The sequence below is a fragment of the Chiloscyllium plagiosum genome, chromosome 36 (genome assembly GCF_004010195.1).
Source record: "Chiloscyllium plagiosum isolate BGI_BamShark_2017 chromosome 36, ASM401019v2, whole genome shotgun sequence".
Lineage (NCBI taxonomy): Eukaryota > Metazoa > Chordata > Chondrichthyes > Orectolobiformes > Hemiscylliidae > Chiloscyllium > Chiloscyllium plagiosum.
The window spans coordinates 29600788-29626563 of record NC_057745.1 but is presented as its reverse complement, the minus strand read 5'-3'; the positions used below and the strand labels follow the sequence as shown (position 1 = coordinate 29626563).

The window sequence follows — 25776 nt, the reverse complement described above, 5'->3', positions numbered from 1 at the left end:
GAGGCGGTTAATGTCCCGGCGGCAGTTGGAAATGAAGAGGTCGAGGGCAGGTAATAGGCCAGCGCGGGGTGTCCAGTGGATGCAACATTTTTGTGTTGGAGGTGGGCGAAGGAGTCCTCGGAAGATGGGCGGGAATCCTGATTGTGAAAGTAAGCTCGGAGGCGGAGGCGACGGAAGAATTGTTCGATGTCACGGCGTGTATTAAATTCATTGATGCGTGGACGGAGGGGGACGAAGGTGAGTCCTTTGCTGAGGACTGATCATTCGTCTCTAATTATTTTGGTTACTTTCCCGAGGCAGAGGAAAGTATCGATGGAGTCAATGGAAGGAAGGCTAACTTTCGTGACAGACGATGTAGAGTTCACAACTCTCTGTAATTCTCTATAATCCCTACAGGTGGAAACAGGCTATACGGCCCATCAAGTCCATATCGATCCCTGAACAGCATCTCACCCAGAGATGGCTGCCTACTCTAGCCCGGCAAACACACATTTATCATGGCTAATCCACCTAGCTTGCACATCCCAAGACACTCTAGACAATTTCTTGCGGTCTTGGGTAGAGCAGTTGCCAAACCATGCTATGAGTATCCCGACAGGATGCTTTCTATGGTGGATCTATAAAAATTACTAGGAGCTCTTGAGGACATGCTGAATTTTGTCAGCCTCCTAAGGAAGTAGAGACGTTGTTGTGCTTTCTTGATTGTTGCGTTGACGTGAGTGGATCAGGTCAGATTGGCAGGGATCATCACTCCCAGGACGTTGAAGCTCTCATCCATCCCCACCTCAGCACCACTGATGCAGACAGGGGCATGTTCTCCATTCCTCTTCCTAAAATCAATGACCAGCTGATGTCAATGGAGAGATTGTTGTCTTTACACCATGCTGCTAAGCATTCAATCTCTTTCCTGTACCTTGTCTCATTGTTCTTTGAGATCTAACCTACAATGATGGTGCTGACAGAAAACTTGTAAGTGGAGTTGGGGTGGAATTGGGCCACACAGACATGACTGTATGAGGCGTAAAGTAGCGGGCTGAGTATGCAACTTTTCAGAGCACCAGTGTTAAGGATTACGGTGCAGAAGATGTTGTCATCTTTTGTTACTGATTGCAGTCCATGGATCAGGAAGTTGAAGATCCGGTAACAGAAGGGGAAGCCGAGACCCAGGTCTTGGAGTTTAGAGATGAGTTTCTTTGTAATTATGGTGTTGAAGGCAGAGTTGTGATCAATAAATAGGAGCCTGACAAGGTATCTTCGTTATCCAGGTGCTCCAGGGAGATGATGACTGCTGTGAACCTGCTGTGCCAGTAGGTGAATTGCAAAGGATAGAGGCAATATAGCAGGAAAGAGTTGATTTGAGCTCTGTCTAACCTGTCAAAGCACTTCTTTCCTCCTCCAAAGTCGCAATGTGAATTAACAATAACTGTGGTACTACAACTGTTCCCTATGGTACTTCAACTGTTGCAGGTTATCATTCTGAAAGTGCACCTGTCCCTTCACCCCCCAATCCCAACTTGCTGTCTCCAGTAGTTTGCCAATCCTGTCTCCATATCCATGGCCAACACCAAGCCCTCTCATTTTATAAAACATGGCACCTTAAATGCTTTTTGGAAATTTAAATATATGACATCTATAGTTATCCTTTGTTAATCCTGTCTATTTCCTTCTCAAAGAACTTTAATAAATTTGTCAGGCACGAGTTCCCCTTTGTGATGTCTCGTTGATTTTGCTTGATCATGTGTATTTCTAAATACTCTGCTGTTACATTCTTTGAAGTAAATTTGATTGAAGCCAACTAGCCGATAATTACTTGTTTTTGTCTCCTTCCCTTTTTATATAAACGTACTACAGTGGAAGTTTTCCCATCCTCTTTGATTTTTCAAGAATCTAAGGATTCTTGGAAGATTACTATCAGTGATTGACAATCTGTGTTGCTACTTCTTTCATGTCTTAGGATGAATCCCATCAGGTCCAGGGAACTTGTCAGTATTTAGCCTCATTTTTCTTGTGATAGTCATTCTATTTGTATTCCTCTCTTCCTTTTGTCTTTTGATTTTTTTCGTATTTGTGGAATACTAGAACTGTCTTCTAGAGTGAAGACTGATGCAAAGTATTTATTGAATTCTTCTGCCATTTGCCCAGTCTCTCTTCTCCAAAGGGCCTCTGATAACCTTGGCCTCGAACTTTCTTTTCATATATCTAAAGAAGCTCTTCCTGTTTGTCTTGTTATAACTTGTAAATTTGCTCTCAAAGTTTACCTTCTCTCTTCATTATTTTTTGATCATCTTTTGTGAATCTTTTTTAAAACTTCATGAATCTTCTTACTATTAATCTTTGCCACTTTGCATGATTTTTCTTTCAATTTGATTGTATCATTAACTTCCCTAATTAAACAATGTTAGCTCAGTCCTTTCCTAGAATTCTTCTTTACTGAATATCTTTGTTTTGAGCCAAAAACTATTTTGTTAAACATCTACTATTGTTCCTCAACCCATCTTTGCTGCTCAACTCCTTTCCAGTCCATCCCAGATAGCTCATTCCTTTGTAATTATCCTTATTTAAGAGTAGCACAGTTGTTTTCAATTCAAATTTCTTCCTTTCAAACTGAATGCTAAATTCTACCATTTTATGGTCACTGCTTCTCAGGGGATATTTTATTCCGAGATCATTTATTAAAGCTACTTCATTATACAACACCAGATCCAAAATAGTTTAATCCCTGGTTTTATCCACAACACATTGTTTGGGGAAATCTTTCCAAATACATTCTATTCATTCTTCCTCATGGCTTCCTCTACCAACCTGACATTCCCAATCTACCTAAAGATTAAAGTCACCCATGATAAATCATAGAATCATAGTATCCTCTCAGTGCAGAATTAGATCATTTGGCCCATTAAGTTCGAAGAGTATCCCGCTCAGACCGACCCAATCCTTGTGACCCTGTATTTCCCATGGCTAATGCACCTAGCCTGTACATCCTTGGATACTACTTGGCAATTTACCTAACCTTCACACCTTTAGGCTATGGGAGGAAACTGGAGCATCCAGATGAAATCCATGCAAACATGGGGAGAATGTGCCAAGTTGTGGGAGAAAATACGGGTCAGGCCACAAGACAGACAACACAAAATGTCTGCACTAAGCCACTAAGCCTACCCACAATGTCTCAAATTGGCCAAACCAGCCGCCCCAGACATCACATTTAGCTCAAAACATGACTCATCCAGCCCCAGGCCAAGAGAATATACTTCTTCAGATGAACTGACAATGCACCGCCCACTTCACAATAGCTCAGCACCTCTGATGTCCTTAGGGCACAGCTGCTCCCACTAGGAGTCAAGTCTTCACAAAGGTGACCCAGACAAGGAGGCACCAAAGGGACTTAGTTTGCTCCCTCAACAATACAAACACATCGATACCAGAATGACACCCACTAACACCGACTCCAGTCAAGGATCAGAATCTCCTGACTAAATTAAGAAAATCATAAGACACCAGACACTTGAATCTCTTCAATGAATAGACTTTATTTATCTTGGTTGTACAAACCACACCATTGTCTCATAACTCACACTTCTTTGTTGTAAGGGTATAAAGCTCCACTGTATTCTCTGTTCGGGGAAGAAGCTGTGGTTCCTTCTGAACAGCCTGTCAGTGACTGTACAGTGGGCAAACGTGAGGACTGCAGATGCTGGAAACCAGAGTTTAGATCAGGGTGGTGCTGAAAAAGCACAACAGGTCAGGCAGCATCTGAGGAGCAGGAAAATCGACAATTCGGGCAAAAGCCATTCATCAGGAATAGAGGAGATATAAATGGGGGCGCAGGTCAAGTCTCTTCTGCGATATCGCTGTTTGTTGAATATATCCTTGCCAGTTCTCAGTTCGATCTGCGTGTCTGTGATCTCCGATTAATTGGTCTAAACTCTCTGACAAAAGTCTACACAGACATTTGCCTGAGGGTGGAATCGAACTCGAGTCCCTGGAGCTGTGAGGCAGCAGTAGTGCTAACCACTGAGCCACCATGAGCCAATATACTGGAGTTTTTTACATGCCCTCATTATCTCTTGATTTATTCTCTATCCTACAGTAAAGTTACTGTTAGGGGCCTACAGACTATTGCTTTCAGTGTCTTCTTCCCTTATTTCTTACCTCCACCCATTTGAGTTCTGCATCTTCCAGTGCAAGATAGTTTCTTGATATCATACTTATTCCATTCCATACTAACAAACTTATCTCCCCACACTTTCTGCCTGTCCTTTTGAAAACCACATATCTCTGAATATTTAGTTCCCAGCTTTGATCTCCTTGGAACTATATCGCCATAACGGCTACAAAGTCATACTTATTAATCTTTTATTGCATGATTAATTCATTTATATTACATATAAACATTGAATATTCAAGTAAAGAGCCATTAATTTTGTCTTTTTACATTTCTCTTCCCCCTTAACCCTGTTTACTGCTATTTTTCTAAGTTTGTACACACTGTTTCTTCCAGTCCCACCCTGGGTATTGTTATCTAGATAGCTGCCCTGTAATACTAGGCGAAAGTGAGGTCTGCAGATGCTGATGAAGGGCTTTTGCCCGAAACGTCAATTGTCCTGCTTGTTGGATGCAACCTGACTTGCCGTGCTTTTCCAGCACCACACTCGCTGCCCTACAATACTGTCGTATCCTCTTGCTTTGGAAGCCTACATTTCCCTTCTCCCAAACATTCCCACCTTTAATTAATTTAAAGCACTCTCTACAGCCCTAGTTATTCAATACTCAGATCCTAGCATGAGTCACGTCAAACCTGTCTCACTGGTTTAGGGAGATTCCCGGCTCGATAGAATGAAATACATTTACCTTCCCCTCCCCCCAGTTGCTGCATCTCCTGTTTCCTGTACCACAGGATTGTATTATGGGGATACCGGCTACATGGCAAAGAGTGGATAGATTAGATTAGATTAAATTCCCTATAATATGGAAACAGGCCCTTCGGCCTAACAAGTCCACACCGACCCTCCAAAGAGTAACCCACGCAGACCCATTCTCCCAGCCTATACTTATCCCTGACTAACGCACCCAACACCATGGGCATTGTAGCATGGCTAATTCACCTGACCTGCACATTTTTGGATTGAGAGGGGAAACGGGATCATCTGGAGGAAACCCACGCAGACACAGGGAGAATGTACCTACTCCACACAGACAGTCACCCGAGGCAGGAATCAAACCTGGATCCCTGGCACTGTGAGACAGCAGCGCTAACCACTGAGCCATCGTGCTGCCCCTAAGTGAAGAGAGTGGGATAAACATTCTTTATTTCCCCAAGTCCCAATAGCTTTTCCAGGTAGTATCTTGTCAGGTTGTGGAGGTTAATGTGTAATTGCTGAGATCAGGGGGTAAAGCTGCTTAAATCAGTGAAGAAACATCTCTTCACATTAATACAAACCATGAAATAGGACAAAGGTTTGAGAATTTGCAGAAAGTTTTATAGCTGTTCTGATGCACCCACTGAAATTTCTCAAACAGCAAAATCATGTCCAAAGGAAGACAATCGATTGCAGAAGTTTTATATTGGCAGTCAGCTGAGAATTAAACCTTACAGTGAACTTGTATGCAGCAGCTTTTCTAACGACACTTGGCAACATGCTCGAGATGTAAAAATCTTTCTCAGAGAAAACCAGCTGATCCTAGTCGGACTAGACTTTAATATCTTTTGGCACTCTCAATCTTCTCCAATGTTCCACCTCACATCCGAAGTTCAAACTATAATATCCTCTATTCGAACTCAGTGTTAACAGTTTATTAACATCCACAAAACCCACAAATCTAAAAAATGATCAACAGTTGGTTGCCTTCAAAGATACAACTAAAATAATCAATGACACCTGCACCTTTGCATCAAAAACGATTCATTACTTCAGAGCAATGCTGTAAAAATTCAATCTTTAGTTAAAGCATTCCAAGTTTTCTCTGAATGGCCCCCACACAATGCGCTAGAACAATGACTTTGCAAATACACACAGACGAGACCCAACAGGATGCTTAATCTAAAAATAGATCCTGGTACCAGTTTTGCATAAGTTGAAGATGAGAAAATAAATATTTTGTTGGTGAATTCAATATGCATTACAATATCTTTAGGAAACTTGTAGATGGGGAACTGAAGTATTATAACTGAAATTTGTAAAATAAATTACTGAACAGTCTGATTCAACATTTACATCGTAAGCTGCCATTTAACTAATCATCTGATCACAGAGATAATAATTTCCATCAAATTAATAAAAGCGCATTCTTGTCTGTCAGAAAAAAAAAGATCTCCAGCGTAATGAATGGTATGGATGGAGTACAAGGTCACCGATGAATGAGATGCATGTATGAAAACAGATGCTCACCTCTTAAAATAGAAAATACATTTTCCAAAATATTAATATCCATTTGCCATACCTTTTATTAAATTTTACTGGTACTCCATCCTTCGTCCAAGTGACCTCTGGCTCAGGAACTCCAACAGCTTCACAAACCAGTGTTACACTGGAAATATTTTCTGCCAGATATGCCAGTGTTCCAATTGTTATAGCGACATCTCTCTGAGGCAGCACAGGAGCTTGCTTCTTTCTCACAATAATAGGAGGCTTCTGTTTCTCCCTCTGTTGATGGGTATCTTTATTGATGGATGTTTCTGATGTGTTATGGGTTTTGTCTAAAAATTTTGAGTTCGTTGCATTATCATCAAGAGGTGCCCTCCATTTCTCCAGAGTTGCCTGTGGTCTGGACACCTCAGCTGCTAATTGGTACATGAGCTGTGACGCAAAAGCTTCAGGTAGTTCACCGGATTCAATCCACAGGCTTATATTTCGTAAGATCTCTTCGAACTGTGCAGTATCCATGCTGTAGGCTCCTTGGAAAATGGAACTTTCAAGATGCTTATCATAAAGCTCCTGAGAACCATACAAATCCGCAAAGTTAATCTTTCCTCGAGAAATCAGATGATTTCCAAGTAGACGCAGGAAAACATTATCATCCATTTGGCTACCATCCACATAAAATTCATTTTTTTTGCTCCAACTTTGCCACATCTTGCTCATTTGACTCCATTTATCTTCCAGTCTGTTAGATTCATTGTGATTCATCTTCTCTGGCCCAATGCTTTGTCTCATTTTTGCTTTAGTGGAGGAGGGTGGTTCAACTAATCTATTGTCATTGCCAATCAGTTTGAGGACAAATGTGTCTCGAATAGACCCTGCAATACAACTGTACACGCCAATATCTCTTGCTTCAAGGTTATGAATCTTTAATGATCCTGATTTTGTGATTCCAATCCGTTTTGCATTTTGTAGACGGTATCCATCTTTTTCCCATCTTATCAATGATTTCTGGAATCTCCTTACAGGGCACCTAATCACAATTGAGGTTTTTGGAAGCAAATAGGCCCGACCACCTATAGTAAAGTGAATCCGCTTTTCTTGTCTGGTTTGAATATAGACTCTGTGCACACTGAGAATTTGAGGGTTACGGATAGCTTGCTTTTGTGGCATCTTTGTTTTTGCATTCTTTTTGAGCTCTGGAAAATACGTGAATAAACATTAACAAAATTGTGCAGAACAGGAAATAGCATCTGCTAATATTTAGGGGAGATTGTGTTGGTGTAAGGGTAATGTAACTGGACGAGTAATCGAGAAGCTGATATTCAAGGAATTATAAATTCAAGATCCACCACAGCAGATGGTAAACTTTGAATCCATTAAAACCTGAAATTTAAAAAATAGACTAAAGGCGAATATGGAAATATGGCCAATTTTTATAAATATTCATCAGTTCACAAACCCCTTTTAGGGAAGGAAATCTGCCTTGCTTACCCAGTCTGGCCTACATGAGACTTCAGACTCACAGCAATGACTACTATTTGCCCTCTGTGCATTGATCGTAACAAGGTCAGCCAGGTGGACCTTATAGAATACAAGTTCCTTGATTGGGGCTGTTAACCTGGTCAAATCAGGGAGCCCTGGCTGACAGATTTAAACAGGAGTATCAGGATTTGAGTTTCCTCATTTCCCTTAAAACTGGTTAAATGGTAGGGTTTGGGGCCTGGCTTTGCTTCTCCTCGCCCTTGTAAAATTGCTGTTTCTCTGTATACAGCTGTTAATATTAATTGTTTTGTAAACTGTGAATTAATAAAATTTTTTAAAAAACAGGAGTATCAGGTGTTCTGTTCATTGTAGGAGCCAGCTCTGAGCTAGCTGGGTCAGTGTCATGTACTATGCACTTGTAAGTAAGGGGTGATTTGGTGACAGGATACTGGTCTTTGTGGAGTTATCTTACTCTCAACTACAAAATTTAGTTCAATTTTATTGGCAAAAACTCATCTTGTATTAGATGAAGAATGTTGATTACCACAATTATGGATAAATCTAATGCCCAGAGCCACTTTTTTTGTGGCAGTTTAAAGATGACTATTAGTATAGAATATGTGAATAGTTGGCAGCACATTACTTGACCATACTCCCAACCATAACAAGGGGGAAAAAAAATAACAGTAGGAAGGATGGGTTAAGTGGAAAATTAATCCATTGTCACTCCTGAGGAGAGACACACAAAGAAAATGCAAGCTGGATATTGGACCAAATACAGTAGCCTTGATTCTCTGAGATGGCAGCACAATTTGAGTGAATTTAGCATTAAAATGCATCAGCTTCTGTTGAGTTTGGCTGTGTTCAGGCAACTAATTTCATTAAAGAATAAAAGACATAGTATTTTCTCTGTGATTGCTCTGGAGTCAGGTAAAAGACAGAAATGAAAATGATATTTTACCTTGTTTCTTCAAATAATAAACACTGACTAAAATTGGTATGACAATAGCATATTAAAAAGAAAATGTTGGCACTGATAGTATAGAAAATGTGACTGAAATTCTGACTCAACTACACATTGTGATGGGGTGGAAAATGGAGAGAAGAATGTATTTCCGGAGAATGATAAAGGTCATCTTGATAAGCTTGAGTTACACGAAAAAGTTGGAAAGTATCAAATATGTATGTCTGGAATCTACACATATGAAGTTATTCATGTGTTTTTTTAAATCATGTAAGCAATAGCTCTTAAAATCTACTGGACTTGCTTCAAGAGTTGGAGCTGCAGACGTTTGGCACTTGAAAGCCGGTAATCTTCCAGGAAAATAATTGTCAAGCAACACAAAGCTGTTTTACTTAATGAAAAGAACATTTTCATAAATGTGCATGTTTTAACATCTGCACATGATTCTTATAATGAACAAATGGGGGGAACTGTGAAACAAATCCATCCTTCTCTAGGAATATATCAAGCTCTAAAAGTTTTACTCCTCAGAAAAATGACATTGTTGTGATCAGAAAAGGCCAGGACTTTAGAGTGGGCTAGAACAGTGGGCAGCACGGTGGCACAGTGGTTAGCACTGCTGGCTCACAGTGCCTGAGACCCGGGTTCAATTCCCGCCTCAGGCGACTGACTGTGTGGAGTTTGCACGTGGGTCTGCGTGGGTTTCCTCCGGGAGCTTCGGTTTCCTCCCACCATCACAAAGATGTGCAGGTCAGGTGAATTGGCCACGCTAAATTGCCCGTAGTGTTAGGTGAAGGAGTAAACGTAGGGGTATGGGTGGGTTGTGCTTTGACGGGTCGGTGTGGACTTGTTGGGCCGAAGGGCCTGTTTCCACACTGTAATGTAATGTAATCTAATCTAATCTAAACACGATAGTCACCACATCAGTTATTTCTGCTGCTTGTTTATTTGTTGTACATTTCATCTACAATTCGTGCAGGGTGTTTATTTGGGCATAGATCACTTCAGTTGTCAAGTGTTAAAGTAAGTCACTTACCTTTACAATTAGGCATTTTGCAGACCTGGATCACCGATGGTTTGGAGAGGCCATTGCATAAATTACGGTCCACTGTGACTAGCTGGCCAGTTGTTGACAGCTTACGACAGACCCATTCTCTGCTCTGGATTCCTTCGCCACAGCTTACAGAGCACTAAAACCAAATGACAATATTCGAACAGTTTCAACTGAATTATCATTCATCTACATTTCTGCTGCCAGCAATGTCAGACAGAGTATTTAAATTATACACGACTAAACAGGGTTCAATTAATGTACAAAAGGTTAGTTCAACTGAAACAGATATGCTCCTCATCATTAACTTAAAGTGTTGATCTTATGAGAGGAGTACCATACATTGGTGCATCTGAATGAAGACTTTCATTCCACTGCTTTCACAGTGTCCTCATTTCAATTCACACCAGCCTTCTCCTTAGCCGAGCCATGACCAAACACTGCAATCATTTTCTCGTCATCAATCAAAAGATCCATCTCTTCCACATTTCTCACTCTATGACCAGTAAACACAAAGGGCTGAATGACCACCACCTGTGCTGTAACCATTCTACTATTGTATGAAGCTCACTCCTCTCTTGACTTGTTCTTGACTGTCTCAGGTCAAATATGCTTGACCTTACCGAGAGATTGCTTCTTTCACTCACCACTCCCTGGTTAGGTGGAGGCAGTAGCATAGTCATAACGTCACTGAATTAATATTTCAGAATCCCAGACTAATGTTCTGGGGATATGGGCTTGAATCCCACCATGGCAGATGACAACATTTGAATTTAATAAAAATCTGGAATTTAAAAAAAACTATCCTAATAATGAGCATGTAACTGCCATCAACTGCTGTAAAAACCTATCTGGTTCACAAATGTCCTTTAGGAAAGGAAATCTGTTACCCATACCTGGTCTGACCTACATGTGACTTTAGATCAGTGACGGACTCTTAGTGGTTTCCTGGGTAGTTAGGGATGGACTATAATTGCTGGTTTAGCCAGCATTGTCCACATCTCATGAAAATTAAATGAGGACTATCACCCTTTCTGTAAAAAAATGCCAAACCAAGATCTTCATTTTCATTAAATGTTGTGAAAAACAGATGTTGGTGGTTTATGAAGCTATAGTACTATAGATACAGAAGTATCCGAAATAAGGTAGATGAGCTTGCAGCATGGATAGGTACCTGGGACTTCAATGTTGTGGCCAATTCGGAGACATGGATAGAGCAGGGTGAGGAATGAATGTTGCAGGTTCCAGGGTTTAGATCTTTCATTAAAGACAGGCAAGGTGGTAAAAGAGGGGGGAGGCATGGCCTTGTTAGTCAAAGATAGTATAACGGTGGCTGAGAGAATTTTTGATGAGGACTCGTTCACTGAGGTAGTGTGGGCTGAGGTTAGAAACAGGAGAGGAGAGGTCACACTGCTTGGAGTTTTTTATAGGCCTCAGCAGAGTTCCAGGGAGGTGGAAGAGAGGATTAGCAAAATTATTCTGGGTAGGAGTGAAAGGAACAGGGTGGTCATTATGGGGAACTTTAACTTCCCCAACATTGACTGGAAATGTTATAGCTCTAATATGTCAGATGGATCAGTTTTTGTCCAATGTGTACAGGAGGGTTTCCTCACACAGTATGTCGAAGGGCCGAAAGAAGGGAGGCCACACTAGATCTGGTGCTTGGTTATGAACCAGGCCAGGTGTTTGATTTAGTTGTAGGTGAACACTTGGGAGAGAGTGACCAAAATTCAGTTACATTTAGTTGAGCAATGGAAAGGGACAGGTACATGCCACAGGTCAAGAGTTATCGATGGGGCAAGGGCAATTTAATGCGATTAGGCAAGAATTAGGATGCATAGAATGGGGTAGCAAAATGCAGGGGATGCAGACAATCGAAATGTGGAGCTGGTTTAAGGAACAGATACTGCGTGACCTTGATAGGTATGTCCCTGTCAGGCAGGGAGGAAGTGATAAGGGAACCATGATTTACGACAGAAATTGCATCTCTTGTTAAGAAGAAGGAGGCTTATGTGTTGATGAGGCAAGATGGTACAGATGAGGCAATGGAGAGTTACAGATCAGCGAGGAAGGATTTAAGGAGAGAGTTAAGAAGAGCAAAGAGAGAACACGAGCAGTCTTTAGCAAATAGAATAAAGGAGAACCCTAAAGCTTTCTATAGATAAATGAGGAATAAAAGGATGATTAGGGTAGGAATAGGGCCAGTCAAAGACAGAAGTGGGAAGCTGAGTGTGGACCCTGAAGAGATCGGAGAGGTGCTAAATGAACATTTCTCATCAGTATTAACTCAGGGAAAATTTAATATTGTAGAGGAGAAGAATGAGGTACGAGACATTAGACTAGAAAGGATCGAGATTAGTTACGCACAGGTGTTATCATTTCTAGAAGGAGTGAAAGTAGACAAGTCCCCTGGGCCAGATGGGATTTATCCGAGGATTCTCTAGGAAGCTAGGGAGGAGATAGCAGAGCTGTTGGCTTTGATATTTGAGTCATCATTGACTACAGGTTTAGTACCTGAGGACTGGAGGATTGCAAATGTTGTGCCCTTGTTCAAGATGTGACCCAGGTAATTATAGACCAGTGAGCCTTACTTCTGTTGTAGGAAAGGTTTTGGAAAGGATTATAAGAGATGAGATTTATAATCACCTAGCAAGCAACAATTTGATTTCAGATAGTCAACATGATTTTGTCAAGGGCAGGTCATGTCTTACAAACCTCATTGAGATTTTTGAAAAGGTGACCAAGCATGTAGATGAGGGTAGGGCAGTTGACGTGGTATACATTGACTTCAGTAAAGCCTTTGATAAGGTTCCACATGATAGGTTGATGGAGAAAATGCAGAGGCATGGAATTGAGGGTGAATTAGCAGTTTGGATTAGATACTGGCTTTCTGAAAGAAGGCAGCGAGTGGTGGTTGATGGAAAATATTCAGTCTGGAGTCTCCTTACTAGTGGTTTGCCACAGGATCTGTTTTGGGACCACTGTTGTTTGTCATTTTTATAAATGACTTAGACGCAGGCATAGGTGGATGGATAAGTAAATTTGCAGACGACACTGAAGTTGGTGGAGTAGTGGACAGTTTGGAAGAATGTTACAGCTTGCAGGGGGACTTGGATAAACTGCAGAATTGGGCTGAGAGGTGGCAAATGGAGTTCAATGCAGCTAATGTGAGGTGATGCACTTTGGGAAGAATAAGAGGAAGGCAGAGTACTGGGTCAATGGAGAGTTTTTTGGTAGTGTGGATGTGCAGAGGGATCTTGGAGTCCATGTACATAGATCCCTGAAAGTTGCCACCCAGCCGGATAGTGCTGTTAAGAAAGCATACGATGTGTTAGGTTTCATTTGTAGAGGGATTGAGTTCCGGAGCCGCAATATCATGCTGCAACTATACAAAACGCTGGTGCGGCCACACTTGGAATATTGTGGACAGTTCTGGTCGCCCCATTACAGAAAGGATGTGGAAGCATTGGAAAAGGTGCAGAGGAGATTTACCAGGATGTTGCCTGGTCTGGAGGGAAGGTCTTATGAGTAAAGGCTGAGAGACTTGGGTATGTTCTCATTGGAAAGAAGAAGGCTAAGAGGGGATTTGATTGAGGCATACAAGATGCTCAGAGGATTAGACAGGGTAGACAGTGAAATACTTTTTCCTAGGATGATGACGTCAGCTTGTACGAGGGGGCATAACTACAAATTGAGGGGGATAGGTTTAAGACAGATGTCACAGGAAAGTTCTTTATGCAAAGATTGGTAAGGGCGTGGATTGCCCTACCTGCTAATGTAGTCAACTCAGCCATATTAGGGAGATTTAAAAAATCCTTAGATAAGCACATGGATGATTTTGGGATAGTGTAGGGGGATGAGCTGAGAATAGTTCACAGGTCAGCGCAACATCGAGGGCTGAAGGGCCTGTTCTGCACTGTATTGTTCTATGTTCTATTAGATCAGAGATTGGTGGCATGATTGCCAGGGTTTCTTGGTTCTAAATTTACAGGTTGACTCTCTGATTTGAAAACTTTCTTATCTCCATGTTACCTCTTGGCAACATCAACAGTTGATGTTAAGTCAAATTCCACCCATAGCTTGATGCTGCCAGCTCAACCTTTGTTCCATAGCGATGCCAAAGCTATTGGGATGATCTTCTGGCTGTACATCATGGATAGAATCATCAAATCCCTACAGTGTGGAAACAGGCCATTTGGCTCAACATGTCCACACAGACCCTCCAAGAGTATCCCACCTGAGACGTTATTACTCCACGCTTACCCCTGACAAATGCAGGGGTAAGAAGAAGGGCTTATGCCCGAAACGTCGATTCTCCTGTTCCCTGGATGCTGCCTGACCTTCTGCACTTTTCCAGCAACACATTTTCAGCCCTGACAAATGCACCCAGCTTACATATCCCTGAATACTATGTGCAATTTAGCACGGCCAATTCACCTAACCTGCACATCTTTGGACTGAGAGAAGAAACCAGAGCTCTGAAAGGAAACCCACATAGACACGGGGAGAATGTGCAAATCCCACACAGACAGTCGCCCGAGCTGGAATCAAACCCAGGTCCCTGACGTTGTGAGGCAGCAGTGCTAACCACTGAGCCACCATGCCGCCCAGGGATGAGTTAGACATTTCTCCATATTATAGATTAAAGCTGTCTTCTGGATTTTCTCCTGGATACTTACTCAGACTGCATCCAACTGGACACATTTTGAACTGATAAATCCTCTTCATTACCAAAACTATCTACTTTCATATCCATAACATTACTTGTTTCTACCTCATCTCACATGGAAAACACTGAAGCAAGCTAAATTGCCATTAGGGATAAAGTCTTCACAGTCTTCCACTTAGATCTCAACATATCAACTTTCCCAATCCTACATCGCCTCCCATTGCTCCCTGCTCCTTGCTCCCCTTAGGCAAAGGTCAATGATTTCCCTTCCACTGAAGCACTAAATCAATACCTCCACTTTTTAAAAAAAAAGTCAATCTCTGCATCTCATTCTGTAAGCTTCTCCAGCCTCAGGGACTAGTTATAGCCAACTTTGGCATCTCTACTGTTTCCCTCCTGGGGAGATGCTTTCAAGGCATCATGACCCTGCTCTGCAACTTTCCCCCAAAAAGGTATAAGTTATCTATATCACATTCCACTTTCAAAGACCTCTAAAGACAGTGTTAGGGTGGCATGGTGGGTCAGTAGTTAGCACTGCTGTCTCACAGCACTAGAATCCCAGGTTCAATTCCAGCCTTGGGTGACTGCCTGTGTGGAGTTTGCACATTCTCCCAGTGTCTGTGTGGGTTTCCTTCGGGTGCTCCAGTTTCCTCCCATACTCCAAAGACGTGCAGTGCTAGGTGCATTAGTCAGAGATAAATGAGTCTGGGTGGGTTACTGTTCGGAGGGTTGGTGTGGACTTGTTGGGCTGAAGGGCTTGTTGCCAGACTGTAGGGAATTTAATCTAAAACCTCACCCCTTTGAATGTGGAGCCTCCAATAAATACTCTCCAAAATTTTGTTTTGCCTCATTTATTGTATCAGACGAACTGTGTGCTAAAGAAATTAATATTAATGCAGATTCAATAGATAATGGCAAAATACATTTTTTCTACAATCCAAGTCAACAGTAATGGATTATAAAGATTAACAAACAGCGACACCAAGGATAAGCAGAACCCGAGCACGCTCTGTGGCAATTCATTCATTGTCACCTAGAAGTATTCTGCAAGACATAAACATGCTGAACTAAGCAAGAGATGTGAGCTCACACATAAATCACAGGCCAAACAAAAGACATGTGTACATAGAGACACAATAATCAGGCATATATCTTTGTTGAGTTACTTCAATGCTATTTACCTTGGACCATTTCCCTAATGCTAGGTGTGGTGGACAATCAGCGTTCACACAAGGCTGCTGCACCTGTGGCTTGTGATCAAGGCATAGCTCATCAGCAACAGTAAGAAAACTACCATCAGTCAAAAGTTGTTTGCACATGACTTTACGAGATTGCACCCCTCTTCCACATATTTGTGAACACTGCAACAAAAGATTTCATAAGAGAACACAAACAAGTCAGAAGAGTTGCATTAATATGTTTGAATTTGCTTGCTATGCTTTTATACTAGGGATCTTTGAGGTCACACCTGGAGATCAGTAAATTAAACAAAGATGCACTAATTAATTTAACAGCCTTTAGTCTTACTCACAAAACTGAGATTTTCCCATCAGACATTAATCATGACATTGAAGAAAACTATTCTTCCAGACTGGCAAAGAGGGTCTAAATGGACTAAATATTTCATGGTATGGTCTGCTACACTATTCAATGAATCTCATACCAAACTTGTCAACACTCAGTAAGGTATCTTACATAACTTATTCAACTCTCGTGTAGACTATGTTGTATTGAGCACAAAAGCCTTCTGATGGCTTCAAACATTTTTTCCTGGCTTTATTTCATATCATAGTATTCACAATATTCTCTCAGGATCACTTCAGAAGTTCCACTTGCATTGTCTTTCAGGGTAATTCCTCTCTGAAATGATATCTTGTAATCAGCTTTTCTTTTTTTCCCAATTCCATTTTAAATTTATGTTCATTCTAAATCTGCAGCTGCTTCATGTCAGTACTTACACTGGAAAGGCAGTGGACTTATTTACTCGAAGATTAGTTTGGAGTAGCTATCACCTCCTGATGCTGGCTGTGAACCAGTGTAATTTAAATCAGATTGGTGTAAACAGTCTGAATCAAATCCCTAACCATTTCTTCCCAGCAGAAAACCTCTGCATTTGCAACCTGATACAGTGTCTGGCAAATGTGCTTGGTTACAGCAGAGTTGATTGCTTACTGCAAAGATCCTGCATTGAGCTTGGGTCAACTTGATCCAACTACAAATGATCTTGTGTAAATGGACTCTTTCTGGCACCTGAAGGTTTGGGTGTAATTGTGACCTAACTCACTTGGGGATGCTTCCTCAGAAATGGGTGGACTGTTGGTTGAAATTGTGCCCAATATTATTTCCTGTTACCTTCAATAGGGTGTAGGTTGGGAAACCAGCAGTGCACCTCCTCCCCAACTGACTCCATCAAGAGTTAGAACAATTTTAACTCAGCAACCTCTTTACTCTGTAGGCTTATTGCATAAAATACTGTTCACAGTCTGCAACTTGGGGGAGTCCAGAATCAGAGTGCTTAAGTTTAGGGTGAAAGGGGTAAGATTTAAAAGGGAACTAAGGGGCAACGTTTTCACATAAAGGATGGTGTGTGCATGGAATGAGCTGCCAGAGGAAGTGGTACAATTACAACATTTAGAAGGCATTGGTGTGGGTATATGAATAGGAAGGGTTGAGAGGAATATGGGTCAAGTGTGACAAATGGGACTAGATTCATTTCGGATATCTGTTCGGCATGGACAAGTTGGTCCGAAGGATCTGTTTCTGTGCTGACAACTCTATGACATATGGAAAAAATCTGAAAGTATTTCAATTGACTCAGAAAATGAGTTTTGTTCGAATAGTCCAATGGAATTTCACATACCAGCTGCCATTCTCCTGTATGCCATGATGGAGGGCAGTTAAACTGGTTGCAGGCCTGTAATTCAGGTGGTTTTGGATCAAAACACTCCTCATCTGCAACTTTGATGGAGTCCTCAGTAGTGTGCGCCACCATACGTTTACAGTAAACTTCTCTTGTCTGTATGCCAACTCCACAAGTGGCACTGCATTGTTTCCAGGGTCTTGTGGCCCAGCTGATGACATGAAAAAAGACTGCACATTAAAGGAATGGAAAAAATTTCAAAGGACATTATTTCTGGCTTAAATTTGGAACATGATAGCAACACATGAATTTAGTTAATGCTGTTTCCATTTACTCTAAATTTATTTTACTAAATTACCGATAATTGACGATGGAAGCTCTAATTAGCAACAGTCCTGAGTGAAATGAAAATCTGGGTGGTGTTGTTGGCCATCAATCTACAAGCACTACAAACTAGACGCCTCCGCTCCCATTCACCAACAGGGAAAAAACAAATAAAGGTCAGGTCTGACCTTACATTTGGTCATTGAAGAGCAACCCAGTTCCTTTTAAAAAACAAACAACACATTTCTCTTAACTTATGAAAAGAATCTCCTGCATGCTGTTCCAAACTGCGTGCAGCTGTGCTGAGGAGGAACCAAGCAGTGTTTGAAGATATTATGAGAAAGGAGCGATATCCTGACTTCTGTGCTGTTTGTTAAGTTATTCTCAATTGTTCAGTTTTGTAAAATTTGACCCCCCCACAAGATAGATTAATTAAATAAAACCAAAACATGACTATGTGCAAATCAGAGCATTACAAAATCCAAATCTTTCTTAATTTTCTAACAATAACAGTTCCTAAATATCTGGTGGTTCAAATTGCTTTATGTCAGAAAATGCTAGCTTTTTAAATACTAACCTCTCAGGTCATTATCATCAAGCATTTTAATTGTATTATGCCTACATTTTCATCCAAAAACTTTAAAATTAAAATTGATGTTGACGGTGTTTTCGAGTATACATGAACTCACACGATATCTCCCACAAACTGTCAGAAGGTAATGAAGCTGTGGAATTCTTTACCACAGGGGGCTGTTGAGGCTGGGTCATGAACTATGTTCAAGACTGAGATGAACTGAATTATTTTCAGTAAGGGAATTGAGCTTGAAGCGAATAGGCAAGAAAGTGGAGTTGAGGATTATCAGATCATCCACGGTCTCATTGAATGGTGAAGCAAACTCAATGGGCTGAATATGTTGTGCGCATGTGGTTGGTAAGAGCGTGGGAGAGAAGAACTGTGTGGATCGGTTTCCATAAGATCTGGTAGTGGGCTTAAGCCATTACCTGAGCAGTAGCATGTAGATTCAGCACAGCTATCTGAAAATCTTGGCAAACCTCTTTGCATTTACTGATCATGCATTTTATATTGTGCTCTGCAAGCCCATTCAATGGGGTAACGGGGAGACAAGGTAATATGTTAAATATTTAATTTCCATCATATTTTGGAATAGTGTATTAGTGTACTGCAGACCATTGTCAGGCACAGAACATGCTGAACATTGTGGCCCGTGTGTCAACAATTACCACCCTGATGGTGTCTTTTACTTGTCACACAAAAGGGAATTTTGTGAAATACTCAGTGACCAGAATGGACGCATGTCCTTGGACAAGGAAAATATCAGAGCTGAAAATGTGTTGCTGGAAAAGCGGAGCAGGTCAGGCAGCATCCAAGGAGCAGGAATGAAGAAGGGCTTTTTAAGTACTAACCTCTCAGGTCATTATCATCAAGCATTTTAATTGGAATATGCCTACATTTTCATCCAAAAACTTTAAAATTAAAATTGATGTTGACGGTGTTTTCAAGTATACATGAACTCATTCCTGAAGAAGGGCTTATGCCCGAAACGTCGATTCTCCTGCTCCTTGGATGCTGCCTGACCTGCTGCGCTTTTCCAGCAACACATTTTCAGCTCTGATCTCCAGCATCTGCAGTCCTCACTTTCTCCATGGAAAGTATCAGTCACAAACTGGCAATGTAGTTCAGAAGGAATCTCATGTGGAAACAGAGTTATTACAGTGTTGAGGTTAATGGAGTTAACTGGTTGCACATGACTTGATTAGTTGTTTGGCATCCTTATTAATACTGGACCAATATATGGATTCACATATCAATCTCTAGCTCTTTTTCTGCACCTATGACCGGGATATATGTAGTCTAGCATGTCTTGACTTCAACCTTAAAGGAAATACAATGCATTTGGCTTTGAAGATTATATTCTTGAAGAGTCCCAGTTCGGCTCTAATGGCCCAGTGATGTACCAGCTCGGGGACCCACTGGATGCTTTCAGGCTACCCACTGATGATCATCTTGAGCTTTTGCAGATGATCATCATCAGATGTGTCTTGGTAAATGTGCTCCGCTTTGCTGCAACTGTCTAAGAGATCAATGTTACAGTCTGGACTCTCTGGTGCAGCAACTGGCAGATTTGTTACTTCATAAATTACAATAATATGTAGATTCATGTATCCTAGCAGACCGATAATAAACTATGTTTCAACTATGTAAATGTTTCAGGGGTCCATCCTGAAGATTTGTACTGGGAGTGGCATTCTCCATCTTAAGCACATGGGATGCCATACTCATTTTAAATATCAATTGATATTCCGTCAGAACTTCAGTTACCTAAAGAAGACATTGGTCTTTCTTATGGATCAACAGATAATTGACAAAGACTGATAGGTCGTCAAACTTCTGTTTATATCATGTGGACAGTATCATGCTGTGCCAGATGAATAGAGGAATAGTATTGACTATGTCAATTTTGGTATATCGAGCATGCTGTACATTCCTTTTGGGACATATTACTTGGATGGATATAAAAACTTTTCTGACAATGTTCATGCAGCATATAACATATACTGTCTGACTGGGGCCTGCAAGTTGTTACATTGTGGTTACTTCATGGTCTTTGTTGACATCTTTACAAACTGTGTCTCAAACATTGGAAGCTCTTTGGCTTTGTTCCCCGATTGACTTTTCTTCATATACTACATTGACTTGTACTTTGGGTTACTGTGGGCAACTGGATTTTCTACACATTTTAGCCATGTGTCCTCTTGTCGAACAGAGCTTGCATATGAGACAAAGCACAGGACTTGATGTATGTGACAAACTACATCTCATACCAGGTTAAGACAGTCCCTGAATACATTAGTGGGTTCAACAGCAAAAACAGAAACTGTTGGAAAAACTTAGCAGGGCTGGCAACATCTGTGGAGAGAAATCAAAGTTAACGTCTTGGGTACAGCGACACTTTTTCAGAACTGTTGGTTTTTATGCAAAAGATAGGATGGGGGAAGGGGGTAGGAAGTAAACGATAGATCAGGATAAAGCCCAAAGGGACAGAAAAGCAGATGCACAGACAAAGGAATGGATAACTGTTAGCCTAGGAGAATGATTAGCTACTAATGGGAATAATTAGAAGCTCACAATTGGTAGTGTGTAGTAGTAGACCATGTGATAACAAGGCAAAAGTGAGGACTGTAGATGCTGGAGATCAGAGTCAAAATTAGAGTGGTGCTGGGAAAGCACAGCAGGTCAGGCAGCATTCGAGAAGCAGGAAAATCAATGTTTCGGGCAAATGCCTTTAATCAGGGGCTGATAACAAGGCCTGGCGTGTTGAGGCTGGGGGTAAGGACATGGGAGAAGGCATCTCGAGCCCTAAAATTGTTTAACTCGATATTGAGTAAGAAAATTACAGCGCTCCCAAGTGGAAAATTAGGTGCTATTCATTCAGCTTGTGCTGCACTTCACTGGAGCACTGCAGCAAGCCTGAGGCAGAGATGTTGGCTAGGAAATAGGGTGGGGTGTTGAAGGGGCAGACAACTGGAAGCTCAGGGTCTTTTTTGTGAAGAGATCATGGGTGTTCTGCGAAGCGATCACACAGTCTATGTTTAATTTCCCTAATGTAGAGGAGACTACATTGTGAGCAGCGAATGCAGTAAACTAGATTGTGTGAAGTGCAAGCAAAAACATTACTTCACCTGGAAGGTGTGCCTGGGCCAGTGAATACGGAGGACGAAGGAAGTAAATGGGCAGTGTTACACCTTGTGTGGCTGCACAGGAAGGCCGGATGGGCCTTTGGGGTGGGGTGGGGTGGGGTAGGCTGTGAATGAAAGAGGAGTGGACCAGGCTGTCCCAGAGGTAATGGTCTTTGTGGAAGGCTGACAAGGGAGGGAAGGGGAATACAAGTCTGTGTTGGTTCAACTGCTGTTCTGGAGTAAAGTTCCTGCAGACACTGTTAATATTGCTTTAAACCTTGCTCCTTCTTCCCACAGAGTATCAACGGTATATCACTTACGCTTATCCTTTCAGAATGATTTGATAGGCATAGAAGCAATGACAAGGTTCGTAAACTTTCAGCTAAGCTTCCTTCAGTGAAATCACGGTCCGTACTTCTGCATTGAGACCTGCCTGTGAATTGGTTGATCATTTGAAACCGCTGTTACTGGTATGAGACAAACTCATGTATATGCATCCTGAAATTCTCAAACTTATTACTGATCTTTTAAATTTTGGAACTATCAGGACCTTTGCAGTCATCATCATAGATAACAGAGGATTTTGTTCTTCATAACCCTCAGTTCCAAAAGCAGAAGGGCGACTTCCTTTCATAAGGAAAGCTGGGTATTTTCTTTACGTAACTGAAGTTCTGACAGAATATCAATGGATTGTCAATCCATTGTAGTTTTTTTCTTTCTAGTGTTTTTTCCCTCCTTAAAATACCCAAGAAAGAATTTGTATTGCAGTATATTACTTTTCGATATTGTACTTCTGTGCTCTTTATTTTGGAAGGAGAACATAGTGCCGTTTTTATTTCTTGTTCAATTATGCTTCTTTTGCCTTGCTTTTTTCATTTTCTGCTTTTAATTCTTTATACTATTCCCTGGTGTTGCTCCATAAATGCAGCAGGCTGGACACTTTGCATTATGCTGGCACCAAAGGGAGATTGCAGTGACGTTATCTGTGCCTCGATTGAAGTCTTGGTGATGGTTCTTAAAAACAAAGTGGCAGAACCAAGTGATGTCTGTGCAGAGGTGGATCTGGGCAGAAAGAGCAAGTACAGACCTGCCTAACTTGTGATCTATGCCATAATTCAACACTGTTTAGTTAATTAAGGGAATCAATCACAGATATTGTGTGCTGCATTGACATGTGCGTTCAACAATACAGGAATACGATGTGATTCAATTTTATGACGTTTGAAGAAAGTGTGAATACACATTTTGCTATAAAATTAATTTTATCAAGTGAAAACAGTTCAGTGATCCTAGCAATGTTAGGAATCAAAAATCAGGCAACAGAACAATTTAATCACCTTCGTTTGACATTACTTTAGCTCTGTTTGATTACCCATTGAATCAGCTGATTTTCCACACTGTTTCACAAAGTCAAAATATTTCTATTTGTTTGGCACCTCTTGCAACTAAAGGACTTAATAAATACAGTGATGTTTTTTTTAAGGGTAGCCATCATATTTTAGGAAATATTAGGCAACAAGCTCTTACATACAGCAATGTGATAACGAGCAGATAATCTGTTCAGAGGTTTCTAAGTGTTTGTTAAGGAATAGTTAGTGACCACTACACCAAGGAAAATAATTGTTCCTCTTCAAATACTGTCATGAGCTTCCATATATGTATCCTAGGTCAGCAGGCAGCACCTCAGTTTAATGTCTCATCTGAAAGACACTCAAGCACTCTCTTGGTACTGCATCAAGTTTCAATCGAGGTTTTATGCTCAAAAGTGTGAATGCATAACCCTCTGACTCAGAGGCGAAATTGCTTGCAATGACAGCTGACAAAAGCAGGAAAGCTATTGGCTTCAAAAATTAAATATTTCCACTTATAATGGGAGAAGCGTTCCAAGTAAGATAAGTCTCCAACTGTAGGAGTACATACTAGTTGTGGAATAAAGACTGAGGTTATATTTTCCACCTGTTATTAAGGCAAGTGGGTGCTCAATATTACAAACATGGGAGCGTACATTGAGAGCCAGACATCCCATCATTCGAACTTCATTAAAAAAAACTAAGAAGCATTCTTGAAGCAATTTATTACACGCAGAACAGCACACAATTCCTGTGATTAATTTTCCTAATTAACTAAACATGTCAACAAAGTTCAAAAGATAATAGCAATGTTCCAGCACACAAACACTAATCAACAGTATATGTGGTAAACTTGGCACAGAACATGATCGCCATCAGGAGGCTGAAGCTTTTAGCTCTACTTAAGTGATACACCCCAAACGGAATGGACAACATGCACTATATGGTAAAATACACTGGAGTGGACTACCTTACACAGATCGAGGAGAAAGTGAGGTCTGCAGATGCTGGAGATCAGAGCTGAAAATGTGTTGCTGGAAAAGCGCAGCAGGTCAGGCAGCATCCAGGGAACAGGAGAATCGACGTTTCGGGCATAAGCCCTTCTTCAGGAATCCTGAAGAAGGGCTTATGCCCAAAACGTCGATTCTCCTGTTCCCTGGATGCTGCCTGACCTGCTGCGCTTTTCCAGCAACACATTTTCAGCTACCTTACACAGATTGGGAATCGCATTGGTTTGATTATAACTGTTCCAATGTGAAACCAGGTTTAGAAAGTGCTCAGATATTGTTGAATTTTCTGTGCACGTTACAACTTTAAGATAATAAGATATAGGAGCAGAATTGGCCATTTGGCCCATCAAATCTGCTCTGCCATTCGGTCATGGCTGATCTCAATCCCTTTCTCCGACCTGCTCACCATAATTCTTGATCCTCTGACTAATCAAGAACCTAGTCATCTCTATCTTAAAAGACATTCAATGATTGGAACCAATGATATAGGAAGGGAAAAGGTTGGGATTCTGAAGGGAGATTACAGAGAGTTAGGCAGGAGTTTAAAAAGGAGGTCCTCAAGGATAGTAATATCTGGATTACTACCAGTGCTATGAGCTAGTGAGGGCAGGAACAGGAGGATAGAACAGATGAATGCATGGCTGAGGAGCTGGTGTATGGGAGAAGGATTCACATTTTTGGATCATTGGAATCTCTTTTGGGGAAGAAGTGACCTGTACAAGAAAGACGGATTGCACCTAAATTGGAAGGGGGGGGTGACCAAGGGAGATAGTGAGGAAAGAAACCATCAATCTGAGACTGGTACAGTTGAGAACAGAAGTGAGTCAAACAGTCAGGGCAGGCAGGGACAAGGTAGCACTAATCAATTTAACCGCATTTATTTCAATGCAAGGGGCCTAACGGGGAAGGCAGACAAACTCAGGGCACGGTTAAGAACATGGGTCTAGGATATCATGGCGATTACAGAAACATAGCTCAGGGATGGGCAGGACTGGCAGCTTAATGTTCCAGGATACAAATGCTACAGGAAGGATAGAAAGGGAGGCAAGAGAGGAGGGGGAGTGGCATTTTTGATAAGGCATAGCATTACAACTGTGCTGAGGGAAGATATTCCTGGAAATATATCCAGCTAAGTTATTTGGGTGGAACTGAGAAATAAGAAAGGGATGATCACCTTATTGGGATTGTATTATAGACCCCCCAATAGTCAGAGGAAAATTGAGAAACAAACTTGTAAGGAGATCTCAGCTATTTGTAAGAATAATAGGGTAGTTATGGTAGGGGATTTTAACTTTCCAAACATCGACTGGGACTGCCATAGTGTTAAAGGTTTAGATGGAGAGGAATTTGTCAAGTGCATACAAAACAATTTTCTGATTCAGTGTGTGGATGTACCTACTAGAGAAGGTGCAAATCCTGGCCTACTCTTGGGAAATAAGGCAGGGCAGGTGACTGAGGTGTCAGTGGGGGAGCACTTTGGGGCCAGCGACCATAATTCTATTAGATTTAAAATCTTGATGGAAAAGGATAGACCAGATCTAAAAATTGAAGTTCCAGAAGTTGGAGAAAGGCCAATTTTGACGGTATTAGGCAAGAACTTTCGAAAGCTGATTGGGGGCACGCCAGTTCACAAGTAAAGGGACGGCTGGAAAATGGGAAACCTTCAGAAATGAGATAACAAGAATCCAGAGAAAGTATATTCCTGTCAGGGTGAAAGGGAAGGCTGGTAGGTATAGGGAATGCTGGATGACTAAACAAATTGAGGGTTTGGTTAAGCAAAAGAAGGAAGCATATGTCAGGTATAGACAGGATAGATCGAGTGAATCCTTAGAAGAGTATAAAGGAAGTAGGAGTATACTTAAGAGGGAAGTCAGGAGGGCAAAAAGTAGAATTAAGGAGAATCCAAAGGGTTTTTACAAATATATTAAGGACAAAAGGGTAACTAGGGAGAGTATAGGGCGCCTCAAAGATCAGCAAGGCGGCCTTTGTGTGGAGCCACAGAAAAT

At 41.3% G+C, this 25776-nt stretch overlaps 1 protein-coding gene across 6 annotated transcripts in view; it reads right to left on the bottom strand.

The window, feature by feature from the left end:
• adamtsl3 (ADAMTS-like 3) overlaps positions 1-25776 on the bottom strand; it is a 672454-nt gene that overhangs the window by 112118 nt on the left and 534560 nt on the right. For all 6 annotated transcript variants that reach the window (XM_043677597.1, XM_043677600.1, XM_043677599.1 and 3 more), the window contains 4 exons: positions 17389-17599; positions 15710-15889; positions 9845-9998; positions 6442-7558 (listed from right to left, as the gene is read on the bottom strand). In XM_043677597.1, the coding sequence (XP_043533532.1) occupies positions 6442-7558; positions 9845-9998; positions 15710-15889; positions 17389-17599 (1662 nt within the window). The remainder of the gene's footprint in view (positions 1-6441; positions 7559-9844; positions 9999-15709; positions 15890-17388; positions 17600-25776) is intronic.